The sequence below is a fragment of the Chiloscyllium plagiosum genome, chromosome 38, assembly GCF_004010195.1.
Source record: "Chiloscyllium plagiosum isolate BGI_BamShark_2017 chromosome 38, ASM401019v2, whole genome shotgun sequence".
Lineage (NCBI taxonomy): Eukaryota > Metazoa > Chordata > Chondrichthyes > Orectolobiformes > Hemiscylliidae > Chiloscyllium > Chiloscyllium plagiosum.
Genome location: NC_057747.1, coordinates 17,636,232 through 17,660,203, shown reverse-complemented (window position 1 = coordinate 17,660,203; position 23,972 = coordinate 17,636,232). Strand labels below are relative to the sequence as shown.

At 38.4% G+C, this 23,972-nt stretch overlaps 1 protein-coding gene across 2 annotated transcripts in view; it reads left to right on the top strand.

Moving 5' to 3' along the window:
* ogdhl (oxoglutarate dehydrogenase L) overlaps window positions 1-23,972 on the top strand; it is a 98,830-nt gene that overhangs the window by 34,050 nt on the left and 40,808 nt on the right. For both annotated transcript variants that reach the window (XM_043679035.1, XM_043679033.1), the window contains exons 5-11: window positions 6,588-6,703; window positions 7,552-7,706; window positions 10,839-10,985; window positions 15,667-15,757; window positions 18,751-18,930; window positions 21,398-21,526; window positions 21,652-21,831. In XM_043679035.1, coding sequence (XP_043534970.1) covers window positions 6,588-6,703; window positions 7,552-7,706; window positions 10,839-10,985; window positions 15,667-15,757; window positions 18,751-18,930; window positions 21,398-21,526; window positions 21,652-21,831 — 998 coding nt within the window. The remainder of the gene's footprint in view (window positions 1-6,587; window positions 6,704-7,551; window positions 7,707-10,838; window positions 10,986-15,666; window positions 15,758-18,750; window positions 18,931-21,397; window positions 21,527-21,651; window positions 21,832-23,972) is intronic.

Below are 23,972 nucleotides of genomic sequence, written 5' to 3'. Positions count from 1 at the left end.
TACTGACAGAGATTGGAAGTAGAGAACTGTGCTTTCACATCCATCAGTTTTTCAACTTTTATTTAAAAGAAAGGAGTGCTCGATATGTATATTGCTTATGATACAAACTTGTATCCCACTCCTTATTGTCTATCATTATTTGCTTTTGAATAATTTGTTTCTTTGAGGCTTTCAGTGTATTTAAAATTATCGGTGGAATTTAGTTGGCTTATTTTTATTCTTTTCAAACCCTCAGTATCACTAGCTTGGCCAGAATTTAATGTACATCCCTAATTGACCTTGAGAGGTGATGGTGAGCTGCCTTCATGAACTGCTGCAGTCCATGTGGTGTTGATACACATACAGTATTGACAAAGAAGGAGAAACAGTATAGCTCCAGTTCCAAGTGATGTATAGAGGCATACTTTTAAGGTGAGAGGAGAAAGATTTAAAAGGGACCTGTGGGGCAACTTTTTCACACAGAGGGTGAAATGAACTTCCAGGGGAAGTGATAGATGTGGGTACAGTTACAACATTTAAAAGACATGTGGACAGGGACATGAATAGAAAAGGTTTAGAGGGAAATGGGCCAAATGCAGGAAAATGGACTAATTTAGTTTGGTTGGGTGAACAGTTGGATGAGTTGGACTGAACAGTCTATTTCCGTGCTGTATGACTCTATAACTCAATACCTTGGTTGGAAACTTGCAGGTGGTGTTCCCATGCTGCCCTCGTTCTCCCAGGTGTTAGAGATTATGGGTTTTGAAAATACATTTTCTTTTTAAATTGTGCACATGTATCTACATTAAACCAGTTTGAATACCTGATGTTTTAGCAAAACTGATCAACCAGCTGATCAAAAATATATTAAAATTTCTCAAATCTAGATAGGAAAGAGGTTGCTACCAATTTAATATGAAGTCAATGATACAAGGTTTTCCTTTCAATGTAGTAACAAATACAACATGTGCCAATTCTTCTTACATTTAGGTTACCCCTTCCAGAAAAGTGATAATGATGTCTGTTTTTGGGACAACTTTCATCTATTGCCCTTTCTTTCTATCTTTCTGCTGGTTTCTGACATACACTACCAGACTATCTATTATTATTTGTACATTGCATACTATATAGTCATTTGTTTTAAATAATTAACTGGAAATATCACATTTGCCATAGGTTACATGCTGAGCCATTATTTATTAACCTCCCACCAGGGTGTATTATTCTCATAACAATTCATTGACTGTGTCTTTGACTGTCAGTTAACATATTTAAATTTGCTACTGTTTATCATATTATTTTGGTTACAGTAACCTTTTCCTCTTTATATCACCTTGAACTGTGATGGTTTAGTGAAGTGTTTGCATTTTCTATAGTGAAGCATTTAATCTCTGCAGTGAATTATTTTCCCAAAAACATTCACTAAAATTACTGTACATAATTAAATAGTTGCTTAGCAGTATGGACCAATTTGGAACTTGGGTTTTGCTGAAAAAGAGGCATCCTGTCAATCCTTTTCACCTTACAGTCATTAGGATCGAATCATAAAAATAACATACATCAAAGGGAACAAGAATTTATACTGGATGGAAAAGGGTACTGATTGGTTGGCAAGTGGGACCATAATTGGCAAAGAGAATTTGTACCAAGGATCAGTTAACTGCCAAGCTTTTCTTTAACTTTGAAGCCAGGCAGATTCATTCTGGTTGGTTAAGGAATTATCATGGGCTTGTGCTAAGAGTTACACTAACAACTAATTTAAGATCGTCAATTGGGCTGATAGTCTGGCTCACTTATGCTTGTGAGAATCCACACAAACACATTAATTTGCAGGGCCCTGTCCTTGGCAGACAAGAACACTTCCATGCCTTGGTCATTTTCAACTGATTAAAAATTCGACCAATCAGAGTTGACTTGCTTGATTTGAATTTAAACAAAAGCTTGTCAGTTAACTGTTCCCTGTTGCGTTCTCTACGGCATTGTAGTTATCAATCAAACTTAATTTCCAAACCAATCATCTTTCTCTCTTCTCAAGCAGTGTACTGTAAATTGCTGTTTTCTTTGAGCTTTGATGTCCTTGTTGTCTGTCCCTGACAAAATGTTTCAACAGTGTGTCTCTTTATTCAGAAATTACATAACTTCATTTCTGTGAATGAGAAAAGACAAGAAATGTAAATACTCAACAGTTTCTTTGTCTCTTTACTGTCTCTGGATTTTGTTTTAACCTTCCCTGCTTCTTAGTTCAGCTTTATTTACTACTTGTTCATATTATGGTCCATTGCTGCACTTGCTGCCATGCTAAAATGTGACCTTTTTGAGTATATTTTATAACCTGAAGTATTCTTTTTAATTAGCGAGTGGAGAGATATGCATGTGAGCAAAGAATCTATCGTTTGGAAGGGTAGCCTGGTGCAATTACATGAATAAATTATCTGAAGAACTGAGACTTCGGTTTAAATAACACCAGAAATAGTGGGAAATTATATATTTGTACCTGCAGATTTGTACAGGTAAAAGTAGGAAGAGCAAGTGCAACCGTCAAGATATATATTCTGATAGTCCAGAGTTGGGAGAGTAAGAAATTGCATTTAAATAGTGACTTTCATGGATTGACTCCAGATGTTTCCCTGGGGTGGGGGAATCCAGAACTAGAGGGCATAGTTTAGGGTGAGAGGGGAAAGATATAAAATGGACCTAAGGGGCAACTCTTTCACACTGGTGTGTGTATGGAATGAGCTGCCTGAGGAAGTGGTGGAGGCTGGTACAATTACAACATTTAAAAGGCATCAGGATGGGTATATGAATGGGAAGGGTTTGGAAGGATATGGGCCAAGTGCTGGCAAATGGGACTAGATTAGATTAAAATATCTGAATGGCATGGACGAATTGGACTGAAAGGTCTGTTTTTGTGCTGTACATCTCTGACATTCAGTACTTTTGAAATAGAGTCACTGATATAATGTTACACAGATTGCAGTCAATTAGTTCAAAGTAAATTTCCACAAACAGCAGAGATAAATAAACTTGTAATTTGATTTTGGTAGTGTTTGAGAGACAAATCTTGTCCATGATGCCAGAAGAATTACCTTTTCTTCGCATTGTGCTAAGATCTTTTATGTTCACTGGGAAGTCAGGAAGGACTTCGGTTTAATTTATCACAAAGGATAGCAACTTCAACAAGTCAGAACTCCCTTATTTTTACATAGATTTGTGAGGCTAAGTGAAGTCTCTGCAATGGGGGTTGGACCCACAAATTTTCTCAGAAGGTGAGAATGCACATACAAAGCAGAAAGTTCCATGGAGAGTACAGGAGGACATGCCAGGAGTAGCAGCACCAGGCAAACTAAAAAATGAGTTGTCAACCTGGTGAAGCTACCAACCAGTAAATCGCACCATTTCTTGATATCAGGTGAAGTAACTCAAATTGGTTGAAGATTGGTATCTGAAATACTGAGGACCACTGGAGAAGGCTAATGTGGATCATCCACTTGACATTTCTGGCTGAAGATTGCTGCAAATGCTTCAACCTTATCTTTGCAAATTACAAGTTTGCGTGCCAAACAGCATAAGCAGCAAGTGATAAATTGAGCTAAGTGATCCCACAACCAATGGATTAGATCTAAGCTCTGCAATCCTGTTACATTCAGTCGTGAATGGTGGTGGACAATTAAGCAACTCACTGGAAGAGGAGGCTCCACAAATAGACCCATCTCATTGATGGAAGAGCCGAGCACAGTGCAAAGATAATGTTGAAGCATTTGCAGCAATCTTCAGCCAGAAATGCCATGTGGATGATCCACATTAGCCTTCTCCAGTGGTTCTCAGTATTACAGATACCAATCTTCAACCAATTTGATTTACTTCACTTGATATCAAGAAATGGTGCGATTTACTGGATACTGTAAAGGCTATGGACGCTGACAACATTCTGGCAATAACACAGAAGACTTGTGCTTCAGAACTTGCTGCTCCCTAGCCAAGCTCTTCCAGTACAGTTGCAACATTGGCATCTACCCGACACTGTGGAAAATTTCTGAAGAATGACCTGTACGCAAAAAGCAGGACAAATCTAACCTGGCCATTTATTGCCCCATTAGTCTACTCTCGATCATCAGTAAAATGATGGAAGGTATCATTACCAGTGCTATCAAGCAGCACCTGCTCAGTAGTATCCTGCTCACTGAAACACAGTTTGGGTTTCACCAGAATCACTCAGCTCATGACCTCACTACAGCCTTGGTTCAAACATGGAGAAAAAGCTGAATTCCAGAGGTGGGGTAGAGTAGCAGCCCTTGACATCAGTGCCGCATTTGACCGAGTGTGGCATCAAGGAATCCTAATAAAACTGGAATCGGTGGGTATCAGGGAACAAATTATCTACTGGTTGGAGTCATAGCTGGCACATAGACAGATGGTTGTGGTTTTTGCAGGGCAGTCATCTCAACTGCAGGGTACCTCCAAGGAGTTCACTCAGGGCAGTGTCCTGGGCCCAACCATTTTCAGTTACTTTGTCAATGACCTTCCCTCCATCATAAGGTCAGAAGTGGGATGTTCACTGTTGATTGCACAATGTTCAGCACCATTTGTAAATCCTCACGTTGAAGGAATCCATGTTCAAATGCAATAATATCTGGACAATAAGCAGGCTTGGATTGATAAGTGGCAAGTAGCATTTGCACCACACAAATACCAGGGAATGACCATCTCCAATAATCTAATCACTGCCCTTTGACATTCAATGGTGTTACTATCACTGAATCCCCACTATCAGCATCCTTGGTGTTACCACTGACCAGAAACTCAACTGGACTACCGCATAAACATAGTGGCTACAAAAGCAAGTCAGAGGTAGGAATACTGTGGCAAGTAAGTCACCTCTTGACTCTCCAAAGGCTGTTCACCATCTGAAGGCACAGGTCAGGAGTGTAATAGAATACTACACACTTGCCTGGATGGGTGCAGCTCCAAAAATACTGAAGGAGCTGACACAATCCAGGACAAAGCAGCCCACTTGATTGGCATCACACTCACAAGTATCCATTCTCTGCACCACCAACACTGAGTAATAGCACTGCGTATAATCTACAAGATGCACTGCAGAAATTCACCAACCATCCTTAGACAGCAACTTCCAAAACCATGACCATTTAGAAGGACAAGGGCTGCAGATACTTAGGAAAAACAACTACTTGCAAGCCACTCATCATCCTGACTTGAAATATATCGCTGTTCCTTCACTGTAACTGTGTCAAAATTGTCCCTAATGGCATTGTGGGTCAACTAAAACACATGAATGCAGAGGTTCAAGAAGGCAGCTCACCACCATCTTTTCAAGGGCACCTAGGTACTGGTGATAAATGCTGGTCTAGCGGCAATGGTAATGTCTCATGCGTTGCATAGAGCAATCAGAAATCAAAGTTACTCCAGGTGATTAAATCTGAGGAAAATGAAGGAAACAAATTAATGAAAATTGAAATGTTCAAAAAGAGAAATAAGCATAGTGAGTTTTAAGAAGATTTGTAGCTCAGGTTGAGGTTCTGGCTATAGGTTTGCTTTCTGAGCTGGAAGGTTTATTTTCAGACGTTTCATCATCAGTGAGCCTCTAGTTGAAGCCTAGCATATTGAAACAAGCGTATTGAAACAAGAAAAAGTGAGAAACAAGACAACTACTTTATGTGTAACTGATTGACAAGGAAACTGACTGGGCAAGTATCCAGTTCTCTATCAAAGCATTCTACTTTCAGTGTATTCTTCACAAATAGGCTTGAATGTTCTCTAACATGTGTCTGCCTTGGAATTATTGCACAAAACCTGGATATCGGTATACAGGAAGCATTCCACAGTCATCAATTTGAAGTATATCATATTTTCTATGGTTTTACTTGTTATTTTCTGTTGACTTAGATTATTTGGAAATAACACAAATTTATTGATTCTTCCAGTCATCATAAAATTCCAATTTCTTAACTTTCATTCTTCAACACTTTTCACTTTGACTTTTACTTCTCCCATCTCTCTTCTTTGCCTCCCATCCACCATGTCTTCCACTCTAATTATTGCACTCCATGTTAAAGTCTATTTCTCTTCTTTGCTTGTGTTTGGTTGCCTCATCATAATCATAAAAAATGTAGATTCTGGAATTTGGATTAAAACCAGAAGAGTATTTTCTCAATTGTGTTGAACATTGTTGTATTCTAATTAACTGCTGCGTGAACTTAACAAGAATAAACATGGTTAAATTTATCTTAAAATACAATGCGTTTTTTTTTAAATGCAGCCAATTGCTTTTCATCTTTTTGTTCAATTTTTCGAATGATTGCCTGTAAATATAATTTTTATTATGAAATGATGTATTTTTGCTCAACCTTTCAGTGAAATAATAAAAATGTCTATTTGTGGTATAATATGCTTTCGAACTTTTGATTTTGCATCTGATTTTTATCATGAACACTAATATATATGGAAATCACTAATCGGATGACACTATTTTTATTTTTCCTTAATATCCTGTACTCTAAATATTTTTTCACATTAATCATGTTGTGCAATTAAGTATTGATCCTGCGTTATGTGCTTTATAATTGCTTCTTCTATTCGTTATCATGCAGGTATTTATGGACTGCATGAGTCTGATCTGGATAAGGTTTTTCGATTACCTACGACAACCTTCATTGGAGGAAATGAACCTGCAATCTCATTACGTGAAATCCTAAAACGTTTGGAGGTCAGTACTTGATTATCAATGGAATGCAGTCCAAACCAGAATTAATTTCTATTCACTAGGGCAAAAAAACAATTTGACAAGTTCAATGTGAGCCACTCTATTCTGTAGTCTGGTGGTCACCTGCAAAATTGACCATGTATCACCTTCATTATGGAACCTGAATATACTTGACTGGTGACCTTTCGGTTGACCAAGTGACTTTATTGTCTTGCCTTCCTTGTGCTTTTCTGTGACTGGCAATGCCCAAGACACAAACGAGTAAATTGTTTACCATTTCCAGGTACTTTTGGTGTTGAACTAACCAAATAACTTTAAAAATAAAATGGCTGTATCAGGTGAATCATGGCTAATTCAATTCTGACCTCAAATCCACATTCTCACCTACACCTAAGAGCCTTAAACCCTTTGCTTAACAAAGGTCTATCTGTGCCTCAAAAATGAATCATGTTCTCTGCTTCAACCACCTTTTCTGGAAGGGATTTCCAAAGACTAATGATGTTTAGTGATGGTAATACTATTGAATGTCAAGTGACAATGGGTAGATTCTCTATCACTGGAAATGGTCGCTGCCTGGTACTTGTGTGGCACAAATGTTACCTGCCACTTTTCAGCTCAACACTATTACAATGTATTCATTAAATATTCTAGCCTTGCCACATGCACTCCAAAGCTAATAAGTCCCTATTCTAATGTTTATTAACTGCTTATTATTTACACTAATGTAGATGATTTTTTTTTATTTAATTCACGTTTTTTTCAAGTGAAAACCTATTAAGATTAAATTTTTTACAACTAATTTTAGATGAAAATGTTTGTTGTATGTGATTTAATTTTCTTATTTCAATCAGAACACTTACTGCAGACACATTGGCTTGGAGTTCATGTTTATAAATGATGTGGAACAATGCCAATGGATCAGACAGAAGTTTGAAACTCCAGGTATCTTAAAATTTACTAACCAGGAGAAAAAAAGGCTATTGGCTCGGCTGGTCCGTTCAACAAGGTACAAGATATTTTAGTATTTAAAGAACATAACGAACATAATCGCTGTGTAACTTAGGCGGCATAGTGGCTGAGTGGTTAGCACTGCTGCCTCACAGCGCCAGGGATCTGAGTTTGATTCTACCCTTGGGTGACTATCTGTGTGGAGTTTGCAGATTGTCTTTGTGTCTGTGTGGGTTTCCTCCCACAGTCTAAGATATACAGATTGGGTGGACCGGCTATACTAAATTCCCCATATTGTCCAGGGATGTGCAGACTAGGTGGATTAGCCATGGGGAATGCAGGGTTACAGAGGTAAGGTGGATACGGGTGGGAAGCTCGTTGGACGGTTGGTGTAGACTCGATGGGCCGAATAGCCTACTTCCATACTGTAAGGATTCTATGTAACTACCTGCTTAAGATAGCTTTAGTTGAAGCCAGTTACGTTTTATTTGCTTTGATTTTTTACATGTATCAGTCTTTATTCAAACTTGCATCAGCAAATCCTTTCTATATAATAGAATCATAAAATCACAGAATCCCTACAGTGAGGAAAGAGGTCTTTCAGCCCCTCAAGTCTGCACTGACCCTCCCAATCAGATCTAACCCTGCCACCCTGTCTCCATAACTTTGTATTTACTATGACAAATCACCTAGCCTGCACATCCCTGGACACTACGGGGCAATTTAGCATGGCGAGTCCACCTAATCTACACATCTTTAGACACACATAATATTTATATCACTCTGTATCTGGGGATATTGAGGTCATCAAGTGGATCTTGTATGCTTTCCTCAAATGGTGTGGTGAGATTCTCACTAGGCAGCAATGTGTTCCCAGTTGACACTTATTGTTGCTTGTTAAAAGTCTCAGTAATAGCTCAACTCACTGCAGATTACAATCTAACCAAACTTCCTGTACAAAGCAGTTATAAGGGAAACTTGACATGGAAACCAGATTGGGTTCATTGTAGGTTCATTTCTGATCTCTGATGATTCTGCACATTACTGATGCATATCAGGCTGCACTGAAAGGTATTGTTACAATGGGATAGCAAGAACATTTTGTGCGCAGGGACGTGTATCCTGCTTGTCTGAATGAGGCTGCATCTCTCAATTCCCCATCTGCTGTCTTAGCAGTTATTCATACTGATTTCTTACCTTGCATGGTCTTGCCTTTTTGCACATTGCCACCTCAGCCCAAGATAACAGCTTCATAATGCTAATATTCCCACTGTGCCATTTAGCACAAAAAACAAAGCCAGGAAGCAGGGTAGACTTTGCTTAGGCAATTCCAGCACAGTAGGTCAAGGACACCTATGATACCAATCCTGGTCATGTTCAGGATGGTCAAAGTCAGGGCTCTGTCCTCATAAGGGATGAAAAGCTGAATGACGGGCAGCACATTACATATCTTGACCTTTTCTGCCCTATTGTGGGCTGTTTTCTTCCTGGAATGAGAGAGATGCTGGTATTGTAGAAGATAAATATAGGTGGAACAGCTATTATTGCTCGTGCAGGTGGTCAGGCTTCCTGGGTGGGCAGCACAGAGGGCAGGGTTAAAGGCATTGTGGGTCAGTGAGGGTGATGGTGAAGATTCTGCAGGCAATAATGTGCATGATAGACCATGTGCCCTGGTGGGAGATAGATCCAGGAGCTGAGAGAGAGTGCCAACATGCTGGCAGAGTGGCGAAAGATATTGATGTTCTTCTTTTTATGCTAGGATTTCTCCAGATAGTTGAGCCTGCTCTTGCCTGGATGGCAATCTTGTACCAGGCTGGCATTGTTTAGATAAGGCCTCCACTGCTGGTCCTAGGGAAGAGGACCACCCCTTTCAGCAGGACCCCAAGAGTATGCCCACAACGTGGGATGCTGACTTGTCCACCTGCCACATCCAGGGCAAATGTGAGGGACTATGCAGGAGTGCTCCAGACTGAGTGCTGATTTGGGTGCACAACTGATGGTTTCTGTGCCAGGGATGCTGGCTAATTCCAAGATCTCTGGTGACTAACACGTTACTCCAAGAATGGCTGGAAATTGGACGTGATACTGACCATGAGACTGAAACGCTAATTAATGTGGGAGTTTGGAAAAATACAGTGAGAAGATTCACTTTGCCAAACTTGACATGACTTGAATTTAGATCAAAAACCAAAAGACTGAGCCTCAAATTTCTCATTTTCTTATTGGGCAATATTCCGATAAGCAGTTTGGTAGTTCAGGATGTGAATTGCTATTTCCTGTACTCAATTTTGATATTGAATTATAATCTTATGATGTTGGTGACTTTGAAGTATAAAAGCTAAATATTTATATCAAAAACAATTGAAGTGTCAATTTTAATTATGCATAAAGTTATTTACATGATGCAAAAAGTAGTATTTAGGTTAGGTAAGTGGGGAACATTTTTTTGTGTGACTTGTAGGGGCAATCTTTAATTCTGCCAAGTGGAAATAGGGAATGAGAGTTATGTCAAAATCAAGTGGCTGACTTTACTATCATTTTAATTCAGTCCTCCTGCTAGGCACCTGACTCGAGGAAGTAAAGACTCATTAATTATTGAAGTAAATGTAATTTTAAAGACATATTGAAAAGAGTGTTCATCATAGATCTTCAATTTGGTAAAATCTGGTGGTAATTACATAGAGTCTATAAAAATATACACTAAGATAGAACAAAGAACTGCAGATTCTGAAAATCTGAAACACAAACAGAAATTGCCAAAAAACCCAGTTCTGATGAAGGGTCACTGGAACTGAAACATTAACTCTGCTTTCTCTCCACAGATGTGGAGATCTGCTGAGTTTCACCAGCAATTTCTGTTTCTGTTACAAACTACAAATACTTCTGGAACCTGGATGAGCAACAATCTGTCAGAATAATGGACATTGCTGTTACATTGGCTCTCCAATCCAGCAACACCCCAATCCTCATTTCCAAATCCTGCCACACATCCCATTCCAGCCCAAGGACCAATCTCCCTGCCAGCCAGTGAGCTTTTCAAGTACAGGATTGCCCATTTGTAGGCATAGAGCTCTTAGGCAACATACTGAAGTCCCATCCTCAAAATGCGCTAGGCATCCTCCTGAAAATATTGGATGACCAGCTCAAACATATTGATCAATCGTTAAAATTACCTCTCTGTGGTTTCAAGGTTTGAAGAATTTCTTGCAAGAAAATGGTCTTCTGAGAAGCGGTTTGGTGTGGAAGGATGTGAGGTATTAATTCCGGCTTTGAAAACCATCATTGATGTATCTATTGCCAAGGAAGTGGACCATGTGATTATGGGAATGCCACACAGGTAAAACAATTGGTTTTAACGTTTTCAAAAAATATGATTTCTCAGCTTATTTTGATTCAATTTGCAGAAAGTCGAAGATGCGTGTTAGCTAACAGGAAAGCTAACAGATTTTACTCCCACCTCACTTGATGCTTATACCAATTGCAATGCTCCATATACTACCCTGGATAAGATGAATAAACTCAGCATAGACTTGGAATTGAACTTACTGGTCTGTACAGCTAACTGCTACCCTTTTTTTTAACAAAGGACATTTTTTTTAACAAAGGGACAATTTTTCCATGGAGAATAGTATAAGTCTAGCAATGAAATAATACCACAGACATTGGACAATTTCTTTTTTTTTGTAGCTCCTCTTGGGACGTTTTAGCATCAGGTTCCTCCAACTCTGCCTCTGATACAGGCAGTGTGTAACACACAATAGCTCAGATTTTGTGCCCAGAGAGTCTGTGAAGAAATTTGTTCGCTTCTTCAGGTGGCAAAACTGTCAAGGCAGTGACGCCCAGGACCAGGAAGATCAGATTTAACCTGGTCCAGAACCTTCTCCCCATGAGTAACTCTGCTAGAGCTGTCCCTGTAGTCGCATGAGGGGTGGTCCTAAAATCAAATAGGCATCTGGACAGTTTGGTATGTAGTGAAGCTATAGGCTGTTTCTTTAAGCCTGCCTTCAAACTTTGGACTGCTCTTTCTGCCAGACCATTGGATGTTAGATGGTATGTAGCTGTTCTAATATGTCGAATACCATTCAACTTTAGGAAATCTGTGACCATCATTTCCAGAAGAATCTTTCTGCTATTGTCTGATATTGTCAGTTTTGACTAAAACTATTACAGATTTTTCAGTGGCAGTACAACTGCTGGCATATCTGACAGTGGGAGGTAGTTCAATGTATTCACATTTCCTACTTAACCTCCCAGATGATGTTCTAACTTGTAAATATATGCACTTAGTATTAGAGCCCATTGCTGAATTCAGCCTGAAGCTATGAGTGGCTGTCTCTTGTCCTCTTTAAGTAAACATACCAGGGGTTTGTGGTACGCTATTATTACAAATTTACATCCATAAAGGAATTGGTGAACTTTCCAGGGTGTGCACTCTCCTGGATACTGGTCTGTGAATTATTTTACTCCAATAAGGTCTAGTCGAACTCTTTTGCTGTCTCAAGTCAGCATATTGGCAGCAATTACAATGGCTTGCAGCCAGATCCTGAAGAAAGATTTAACCGTTTGGCCGAGGCTTGGCTTTGGTTTGGGCTTTTGGTATAATCTGATCTTGAGTCCCTCTGTTCAGGATATGATCTGAGTAAGGCTATTCAATTGCTTGCTCCCCAAGCTCAGTCAAACTAGCAAGAGCATCCATGTCCATTGGAATACCCTGTAACTCATATGCTCCACTTTTTACATTTTCCAATGATAAAGCCAGCTCTAGTGCTTGTTCAAAGTCCAGTTTGGGCTTCAACTAGTTGTCAAATTTGCATTGTTACATAATTAATCCTCAAATGATCTCTCAGCATCCCACTCTCGTCGCCACTGAAACAACTCCACAGAGGCCAGTATCCCATCAAGTCACTCTTTATTTACACGTGGAGAGTTCTTGACACTGATCTAGCTCCTACTCTTATATGTCAGCGAAGACTCACAGATTGCACCAGCCCCAATCAGGTAACTCATTATATGCGGGCCACCTGGCTGACATTGTTACAATGCACCACAAACTATTGTTTCAGGTAAACTTAAGTTATAATAGTTTGACTGAAGGCTCTTATGATGCAGTGGTAGTGTCTCTAGTGTTTAATAACATCTCTGAACAGGTCAGTTAGAAAATATGTATCATAGTTTGACTGATTTAAGGCACAAAATAATCATCTTCTATAGTTTGCTTTGTTCATGTTCAGATATACTGGCCAATATGCAGTAATAGCACTCAGTTCAGAGTCAGTTGAAGAGATCAAATGAAAGCTACACCATTGCATAAAAATGTAAAATTCCTGAACCAAAACTTTTCAATCGTATTTTAATTCTGTAGAAAAGTAATTATCTTGGAATAGTAATTTGTTTGTCAGTTATTTGATTTGAGGGTACAACAGTTTTGCTTACAGAAGTAACTATGGATTGGTTATACTCTTTTATTCAAATTCAATTGTTTTTGCAGATATTTTGTTACAATTTTATTGCTGATGTATGTTTTTGCTTTTTACCTCAGGGAATTTAAAAAAGTTTTAGATACATGTACACATGTGTTATCAAGATAGTTAATAACAATGAGAGTGTGCTGTTCCTTTGTTTTTAAGAACAATTCTGAAGCTTTGGGTTTGCTCTCCTGTCATTACAGTTAAATGTATTGAAATAAAATTGATTTTTATTGTACTGCAAAAACTCAGAGGAAGCCTCACTTTAAAAGTCTGATGCTACGTTTTCTAATACTTATATTTTATTTTATACATATAAAAATTTGGTGACACTTCAAACTGCATTTAAATGAGAAGAAAGGATTTTACAAAAGTGTTCTATTTTTAAAAAGATAAAAATTCTTAAGTGATAGGAAACATTTTGTAGCCTCTTGGTGAATGGCATTTTTCCTCTCCTGTTGCTCAAACTATGCAGCAATACAAGTAAGCTATTTCAATCAGGGAGTGCATGCTAACATTTTGGTTAACGTTGCCACTTCATCTTTTTAATCCCAATTTCCTAGCAGACTCCATATTCCTTATTAACTTCACAAGTTGTGACAATACTGTGGCTTTAAGAGGTATGTTTTGTCTTTTTTTTTAATGAAGAAAGGTTGAGACAGAGATGCCGAGTGTTATGTTCCAAGCCAATAAAGTAAACAGCTTGAAAGACCTTCAATGTATTTTTAAAATTTGGAACAATAGAAGCAGCATGAATGGGTGGAGTCAGGCACCCACAGAACCAGAGTTTAGTTTAGCATTCAGTCGTTACTAGGGTTTTGAAGCTGTCTCCCTGCTACAGCTAAAATGCTTGAATTCTCTTTCTGCTGCCAGAATCACACGTGAGACAGTATATTTTACTGAACTTGTCTTTGTCAAGGATTTGTTTATGGGATGTTACTATATTGGAACAGTTGTTGTTTCGTAGTTAAATAATCCACTTTATTCTGTTAAGTTTCCCAACAGATCTAAAGTTATAACAATTCCTGTTCTTTTGTTTATATTTTAACTGGGGTAAGAATAAAATGTGTTTTGCTCAAAGCTGATCAGTGTGACCAATCAAATTACATCTGGAAAACAACATCTTACACTTGCCTTTCAATGCAATAAAAGTTAGGATCTAGGCTATCTCCTTGATATATTTGCAAGAGGTTTGGTCTGGTCCATAACAAAGTGGATATTCACCTTACTATTACAGGTATTTGTCAGAAAGCTGGTCCTTTTTCTAAAAACTGTTCCTTTTCTCAAGGATAATGTGTCCTTGGTTTTTTTACAGAGGGTTGTAAAACAGCCCAGGCTCCAAATCGGCTGAAGTGGTACAGAGATGAAAAGGATATTGGGAGGCCTTTTTGTGGATATGTAAACAGATGAGACTTTAGGCCAAAGCTTTTATGTTTGAGAAGTAACCTGTGTAATGAAAGGGGAGTGGTCAGTCAGGGAAGCTGAATTCTGGTTTTAAGTCAGTTCAGCAGTGGTGTGTGTGAAGAAAGGCTACTGTAGTCAGTTGAGAATGGAACTTCTCTATCTCCTTCTGCCCTTCTAACTTCGACCTGTAAGCCTCTGTTTCAGTTTTACTGTGTGTTTAAGGGGTTTGTTTATTGGAACTGTTGTGCATTTTTGGAACAGCATAATTAAGTCTAGTTTGGATCGACTGAGTTCTGTGGGTATTCTGTATTCTATTCTTTGTGTTTCATTCCGTATTTTGTGAATACATTTTTGACTCTTTTAGAACCTGGTAATTTTCTGGGTAATTTTCACTGCACACTTACCGAAACAAATAGCAAAGTAACAGTCTGGGCTGCCTGCTAAAGAATATTTTCAGTGGTCTTCTCTAGTCCATAACATATTTAACTTTGTATCTGTGGCTTTCTTGGTATATGTGCCTGAAATTCTTTCAAGCCATTGGCGAAGTCTTTTCTGCACTTGCTTAGAATAAAATTAACCAAATTTCTCATTATGTTTCCACATGCTGTACTTCTGACTGGAGGGAAAAAATCCTTCCCAATGTATCCTGCCAATTTATTTTTATCATTTGAAATGGCATAATCATATTATGTCAACTTCCTTCAACAAGAAAAGTAACCTAATATATGTAGTCTTCCATCATAATTCAATCTCTTACTCCCCCATATCACTATGTTAAATCATAGATGGACTTTCTTTTTTCAAGTCCAGTATATCCTTTCTGTGGAAGTGTGGCTGAAATTGAATATTGTATTCCAGTTTGTACTAAGAACCCCTGCATGCAATTGAAATGTTGCTTAGATTATAAAATCTAGATGATGAGGGCAAATTGCAGAATGATTCTCTTCTATTCAGGGAAAGCTTACATTTTGAATCATCTTGGAAAAGGGTAATCCTTAAGCCACCCGATCTCAGTGACTAGGTATTAAATTTTGTTATATTTCCTCATAATTAATGGCTATTAATTTTGGGATACATTAAAAGACTGATTTAAAAATAAAGCTAAATATTTACTTTCATACTTAATAAATAATTTGAAAACCTTTCCAGAGGCCGGTTGAATGTTTTGGCCAATGTAATCCGGAAGGATTTAGAGCAAATTTTCTGCCAGTTTGATCCAAAGCTGGAAGCTTCAGAGGAGGTAAGCATAAATCTATTTTAGACACATTATAAATCAATGGGTCATGTTTGTAATTTTCAAAGCAATATTTTTATATTTTAATTTTATGATAGCATGGTACTTGCACATACTGTGATATACTGTTGGTCAAAATAAGATAAGAATCTATATTAAAAAGTACATTTTGCTGTTTAAATTTGTAAATTTTCTCATGGTTTTAAAATGCATCTGGGAAGTGTGGGCATAATTGTTTACCACGAAATTAATACATTAAGTAAACAAGTTTTTATTTTAAGTTTCACAATTAATGTTTTATAAAAATTATAAAGTTAATTTATGGTGATAAAATACCCAAGTGCAACTATCCATGTCTAGAATGCTTTCCAAATGTCAGTGAGCACTGGGTAATGGTGTTGTTGGAATGAGCTGTGCAGACAAAATAGTCCCAGAAATCAAGATACCAACAAGCAAAATTATGCATAATAAGGTTGAGGGCACATATGCTTAAATTTTATTTTATAAACACAAATGTGTGACAACAGACTTTCGCACTCAATGTTTTATTTAAATCAGATGGGATATGAATCAAAAAGTGTGATTATTTTCAGATATGCACTCCCTTTGTACATTGACCGTGCCAAATGAAAAACATTTCGTGATTCTTTTCTCAGAGGTTGTGTATTTGTAGAATTCTTTACCATAGAGGGCTGTTGAGGTTGAGTCATTAAACATATTCAAGGCTGAGATAGTCAGATTTTTAATCAGTTTGGGAATCAAGGGTTATGGGCAAAATATAGGAAAGAGGAGTAGAGGAATATCAGGTTAGCCATGATCTCGTTGAATGACAGAGGGAAATCAATGGTCTAAATGGCCTATTTCTGCTCCTATGTCTTATGGTCTTATGATATTCTTGTCGAGTTTAATAGGTTTTCATTAATGAATAAGGAAATGGGCCATGTCAATTAAAGTAGTATTCATTTTTAGATTGGTCACAGGAAAACAATGAAACCTTTACATCCTCCCCCGTTCAAAATAATCTCACAAAATTATTTAGAAACTTGTTTTAAACAGTTTTCCCAAGCATCAGTTTTAATATGGAAACCAACTGCTCTGACAGCATTTAGTATCCAAGAATTTAACACACTGTTCATATCCTAGAATGTGATATATTTGTAGCTCATATTTGATTTAGTCTGACAACTGTTTATTTAGTGATTCTCCTGTCTATATTTCAAAATATGAATAGCTGATGCACTAAATGTCCTCAGTTCTTGAATGATTATTTCGTAGGTTTTGCTTTGAAACTCTAATTTTGTAGCATTTTCCAGCACTTTGTTGCAGTTCAGTAGAGTGTGAATATTTTTCCAAGCCTCCTATTTTCTTCACTGTGATAAAATTGCTACCCAAAAATCAAAAAAAAAATGAAATCTCAGCCTTAACAACAAGCTTTCAAACAAACATCTGAGGAAAAGAAAGGCTCCCTTCAGGTTTCTTTCCATGACATTGGGCAGAATTTTGGCAAAAGGAATGGTGGGTAGGTGAACTTAATCAAGGCAGAAGCAAAAAAAATCAGATTATCGCCATGGAGATGAACTTGGCAAGTAAGCTCTCCCTCTTCAGGTGGCAGGTTGACGATCTTGCCAGTTAGTGGTAAGAGGCATATCTGCATGCTTTTATATCTCATTAGTTCCACAACTTGATTGAATTAACCCTGCTGTCGCAATTAATATCCACTCAATTGAGTAAACACAGCATTTCAGAAACTTAACAGCACAAAGCAGATGCATACCTGGTGAGTTGCACTTCTTCATCCACCTTGGGTTAAGTACTTGGCTGCTTCATCCTTATTGCAAGCCGGTTTTAAACAATGCTTAAAGTCACTCATATGCCATTTCTCCAAATGGAGCTTTTCAAGTGGTCCCAGACATTCCGATTCCCCGGATCATCTCCAAATCCAACTGTCACACAACAAATGGAGCAGTTTATAGTCTACCAGGTGGTGATTCCTTCCTAGTAAATGAATAGGAATGCCTGGGAAGTATGAACGATTGTCAGCTGAGGCGGTCCTATAGAGCTTATTATGCATGTGATGGTGAGGTTCATTCAGTGATAGCAATAAAATGTGTGAAATCCCTATGAGTGTGAGTTTGTAGTGTGAAGATGGTGGAACTTATTCTTGCAGAGTGCAGGAGATTGTTTATCCTGTTCTTGCATTGCGTCCTGCTTCTTAGATTTTTACTTGAGGCACTGGCCCCTGGTAAAATCTAGGTTCTGGCCACCCAGGATTGATGGTAGGACTTTTCTCACCCATCAGTGAGAAAGAGACCACCTTTCTGGCCCTGATGACCTGGAGTAGAATGTTCAGTGAGGAGTCTATGAAGTTGGGAGCCAGTTTCTGGCACCTTGCAGTCATCTCCAGGTTTTGGATGGTGACGAGGGCATGATGGTCAAAGGCCTTCAGGGTGTTATTTTAGCTCTTGACTTTTGCAGTGAGTGAAGGAGTGCCTGGCTGACCTTCAGATATGGTGCCAGAAACTTTGAATCCAGAAGGTGCACATGGTTGGCCAGTTAAGTTGGCATGAAGCGAGCTAAAAAGGAAATGATTCTATGGGCCAATCTCATTTGCCGACTGCCATACTTTAACTTTGAAATGGAAAATTCCAGCCAGTACTTCTTATAAACTAAAAGGTATTCAGTTAATTAATGACAAGTAATCATACACTGGCAATGTCAAACATGGTTAATTTATTGATTTGTCATAAGATTCAGGATATGACCACATGGTCAATTCAAGGTGCTTAAAATGTCAGGCCAATATTTGCTTTGACTTTCTGGCTTCCATTGAATCTTGGATTTGTTTTCTGAATTCATTCTTTTGTTGGGGATAACACGAGTGATTCTAAATGCCAAAATTATTTGCATTTTTCTGAAGTTTATTTAAGAGAAAACAAGGAATTAAGAGTAATTATGCCAATATGAGGAATTACAAGCAAACTCCATAATGTATCATTTAGGGATCAGGAGATGTTAAGTATCATCTGGGGGTTTACCATGAAAGGATCAACCGAACAAATAACAAACACATTACCATGTCACTTATGGCAAATCCATCACACCTTGAAGCAGTGAATCCAGTCGTACAAGGAAAAACCAAAGCAGTGCAGTTCTACCGTGGGGACACCAAAGGCAAAACGGTAAGGGCAAACCAATTCTTGTAAAACCTTATAAACAGTTTATATTTATGCTAACTTTTATTAATTCTAAACTACTTAATCTGTGTTCATTAGGTCATCAGAGCATGTTGAAATAAAAAAGTTGAGTCAAACTGAACCCCTAATATTCAACAACTTGTGTTTGTAAAGAATAGGCCATTTTAAAGAACAAGATTTAATTTTTATGAAGGTGACTAAAGTAGTAGAAATGAAGTAGTAAAATGTTATGCATAACATTTAAGTGGACTTCTGCAAGGCATCTAATGATGTTCCACATAAGGTTCTGTTCTTTGTTGATTATTAAAATATTTTCTTCCCTATGCAGTGTTGTAGTGCAATTCTCATTGAACTAGGGCTGTCAACCAGTGCACTTCAGTCGAAATGAAATGCAGCCGTCAAAATTTAAAATGTGGCCTATTCAATCAGAATAGAGATAGCACGTGAATATTTTGAGCAGTGGGTAGAAACAAAGGCAGCAGCTTTCAGCAAAAATACTGCTGGTCAATTCATAGAAGTCGCCTTTGGTTCTTGACACCACTTTTAACTATTTATTATTTGGATACAAATAAAGTAATCAGGCTTAGCAATTGATGTTTGTTAGGTTTTTCAGATAATTGGTGATGTAAGGTATATTTGAAATCAGAAACAAAACACTGAAAGTGCTGGAAAAACTCAGCAGGTCTGGCAGCATCTGTGGAGAGAAATCAGAATTAACATTTTGGTCCGGTGGCCCTCCTTCAGAACTAACAGTAGCTAGGAAAAGGTTGATATTTAAGCAGAAGACTGGATAGGATCAAGGGTGGGCTGAGAGTAAAAGATAGGTGAATGTAAAGCTCAAAGAGAGAGAGAAAAATAGTTGGACAGACAAAGGACTAGTGAAAGGTCATTTTGGGGAATGAATAGCTGCTTTCAACCAGAAGGATGTGGATGCTTTGGAGAGAGTACAGAAAACATTTACCAGAATGTTGCCTGGTATGGAGCATTTTAGCTATGAAGATAGCTGTGTTAGACTGGGTTTGTTTTCACTGGAACGCAGGAGGTTGAGGGGCAAGTAACAGAAGTTTATAAGATTGTGAATGGCATGGATAGAGTGGAAAATATTAGGCTTTTTTGCCAGGGTGGAGGGGTCAATTACTAGGGACACAGGTTCAAAGTGCAGGGGGTCAAAGTTTAAAAGAGATGTGTGAGGCAAGTTTTCACACAAAGGGTGATGAGTGTCTGGAATGCACTATCAGAGGAGATGATGAAAGCAAACACAATAACAGCATACAAAAGCTTCTGGATGAATACATGAATAGGAAGGGAACAGAGGGATATGGAACCGATAAGTGACGATAGTTTTAGTATGGAAGAACAAAATGTATCAGCGCAGGCTTGCTCGGCCGAAGGGCCTGTTCCTGTCAGGTGTTTTTTTTTGTTCCATTTTTAAGGGGGCTATTAGCTGACAGTGGGTTGTATGTGGTGGCAGTGGGTTGAACTTGATATTATGTTCAGAAGGCCGCAGAGTTCCCAAGCGGATTGCAGAACACCTATGTTCTGAACTTAAAACAGACCCTGCCACGTCAGCTCTCCACCATGTTCCCTGGCCAACGTCTCTGTCTCAGGCTTCCTGCAATGCTCCAGTGAAGCTTGACACAAGCTGGAAGAACAGTAACTTCATTTTCCGCTTGGAAACTTTGCAGCTTTCAGGACTTAATGTCAAGTTCAACAATTTTAGGGCTTGAGGTCATGTCCTTACCCCAACTCCCACACACCAGGCCTTGTCATCACATCCATTGCAACCGCACACAATCCATTGTGAGCTACTAATAGCCCCTATTAGCAGCTATTCATTCCCCCACAACAACCTTTAACTACTTCTTTGCCTGTCCAAGTTTTTATCTCTCTTTGGGCTTAATCACCACCTATTGTTTACACTCCCCTCCCCCATCTCCATCTTCTGCATTAATATCAATCTTTTTCTCACTATAATCAGTTCTGAAGAAATGTCACTTATCCTGAAACATTAACTTTGATTTCTGTCCGTAGCTGCTGCCAGACCTGCTGAGTTTTTCCACCAATTTCTGTTTTTGTTTTTGCTTATTATTGCCAGCATCCACAGTTCTTCCGTCTTTTGTTGAAACTGAACTCAAGAATAGATCGAGTGGATGAGACCTAAGTGGCTCTAGAAAAGGCAAGATAGTATTTTTAGGCTACACCAGCCAAAAGTATAGTTAGAAATAGTTTTTAACCTGAATTGTATGGTTTGGTGTTCAACAAGAATTTTAGGTTTTTATAACTTGGATTGTATGTACCTTAAAAACAATGTATGAGAAGCTACTTTATCAGGTTTGGACTTATTCTTCACCAGGGTTTTATAGTTATAAATAAAAGTATAAGTTTTACTGTGTAAAAGGCTTAAAAAGTGAAATGGGTTAACTCAGAAAAAACATTTTTTTTTAATTTCAAGGTTATGTCCATCCTTCTACATGGTGATGCTGCTTTTGCAGGGCAGGGTATTGTGTATGAGACAATTCATCTCAGTGACCTCCCATCCTATACTACACATGGTACTATCCATGTAGTTGTTAATAATCAGGTAAGAAAACATACATCTGAGCTAACATGAATTTGTCAAATGTATTAGGAAATTGCTAAATTATTTCTGATCAGTGAAATTAATCTGATACAATTGTTAATCTTGGAAATCAAATGCTGTTGCAGATTGGATTTACTACAGATCCTCGCATGGCGCGCTCATCTCCATACCCAACAGATGTTGCACGTGTCGTGAATGCGCCTATCTTTCATGTAAATAGTGATGACCCAGAAGCAGTGATATATGTCTGTAAAGTAGCTGCAGAGTGGAGGAACACATTCAATAAGGATGTTGTAGTTGATCTGGTAATTGTTATATATTACATTGAAGTTACGGACATAATTCCATGTATATTTAGACAAACTATATTGTACAATTTCATCGATCGTTAAATAGATTTAGCTTTTTTTTCCTCATTTTACTGGAATGATATGGTTCAGAATAATTTGTAGACTGATAGCTGTTTACAGTATAGAAGGTGGCTATTCAACCCATGATGCCTGTGCTTGTAAAGAAAAATCTGATTAGTTTAATCTCATTTACCAGCTCTTGATCCGTAGTTCTAAAGGCTATGATAACACAAATTAATATCTAATTCTTAAAGTTTACGAGTTTATGACTCAACCACACTTTAAGGTGTTGAATTCTAGACTCTATACCTCTGGGTAACAAAAATTCTCCTCAACTTTCCTCTTAGCCTTATGCTTCTTACCTTCATTCAATGCTCAAGGTTATTACCCCTCTACTCATGAAAAACGTGCTTTCCTATCCACCTTATCTGTGCCCTTCACTGTCTTATAAATCTCAATCCGTGGCCTCTAAATCTTGGTTGCTTCAAGGAAAGAAGCCCAGCCTATCCAATCTTTCCTCTCACGTTAGATCCTCCACCCAGGTAGCATCCTGTTTTTTTTTTAGATTACTTACAGTGTGGAAACAGGCCCTTCGGCCCAACAAGTCCACACCGACCCGCCAAAGCGTAACCCACCCAGACCCATTCTCCTACATTTACCCCTTCTCCTAACACTACGGGCAATTCAGCATGGCCAATTCACCTAACCTGCACATTTTTTTTGGACTGTGGGAGGAAACCGGAACACCCAGAGGAAACCCACGCAGACACAGGGAGAATATGCAAACTCCACACAGAGAGTCGCCTGAGGCGGGAATTGAACCCAGGTCTCTGGCGCTGTGAGGCAGCAGTGCTAACCACTGTGCCACCGTGCCGCCCACAATGATACTTTATGTTGGTCTTCACAATGGAAAAGGATGATGCAAGTATAGACATCAGGCTGGAAGACTATAAAATATTAAAATAAATTAACATAGGTTAACTAGTGTTTACACAATTCAGCACAATCTTCTTGCTTTTGTATTCTATGTCTTAGCTAAGACCATCTGTAAGAGCCCCTGTGGGACCCCATTCAGATTTCCACATCCCTCTATCATCACCCTCTGCTTCCTGCCTCTTAGTCAATTTTGGATCCACTGTACTATTTTACCTTGAATTCCATGGACACTTAAAAGCCTTATTAAAGTCGATGTAGACCACATTGGATACATTAACCTCATCAATATTCCTGGTTAGCTCCTCAAAAAATTTGATCAAATTTATCAAACACAACCTTCCCTTAAATTCATGCTGCCTATCCCTGATTTACCTAGTAATTTCCCTATCATCAATGTTAGACAGACGGTTTATAATTTTCTGGTGTAGCCCTCCCTTTTTAAATAATGAGACATTGTTAGCAATCCTCCAGTCCTCTGGCATCTCACCTGTGGTCCCTGATATCCCCTTCCTTGCCTTTCTCAACATACGTTGAGATGGACTGATCACCACACCTATGGTAGATAAGGAGCAAAATTCTTAAATTACATCCAGGAGAACTTTTTTAGCTCATACGTAGAAGGGTCAACAAGAAAGGGGAGGTTCTGGGGACCTAACATTCAGAAAGCTTGGATTGATCGCCACATCTATGGTAGGTAAAGAGCAAAATTCTTAAATTGCATCCAGGAGAACCTTTTTTAGCTCATATGTAGGAGGTCCAACAAGACAGGGGATACGTTTTATCTGGGTTGCATATTTAAATACTTGGATGGGTGCTAAATCGCTAGTACCTCTTTTCTATGTTAATTTATTTTAATATTTTATAGTCTTCCAGCCTGATGCCTATACTTGCATCATCCTTTTCCATTGTGAAGACCAACATAAAGTATCATTGTGGACTGGGCTCAAGGCTTCTATGCCTACACACAGATTACCTCAATGGTCTCTAATTGGCTCTACTCTTTCCTCGTCATCCCCTTGCTGTTCATGTATTAAAAAAGTGTTTTTGAGTTTTCCTTTATTCACCAATGCCGTCTCATGCACCATTTTAGTTTTCCTAAATTTCTTTACAAGCTCCCTTGAACATTTTGTACTGCTCCAGGGTCTTTACTGTATTGACCC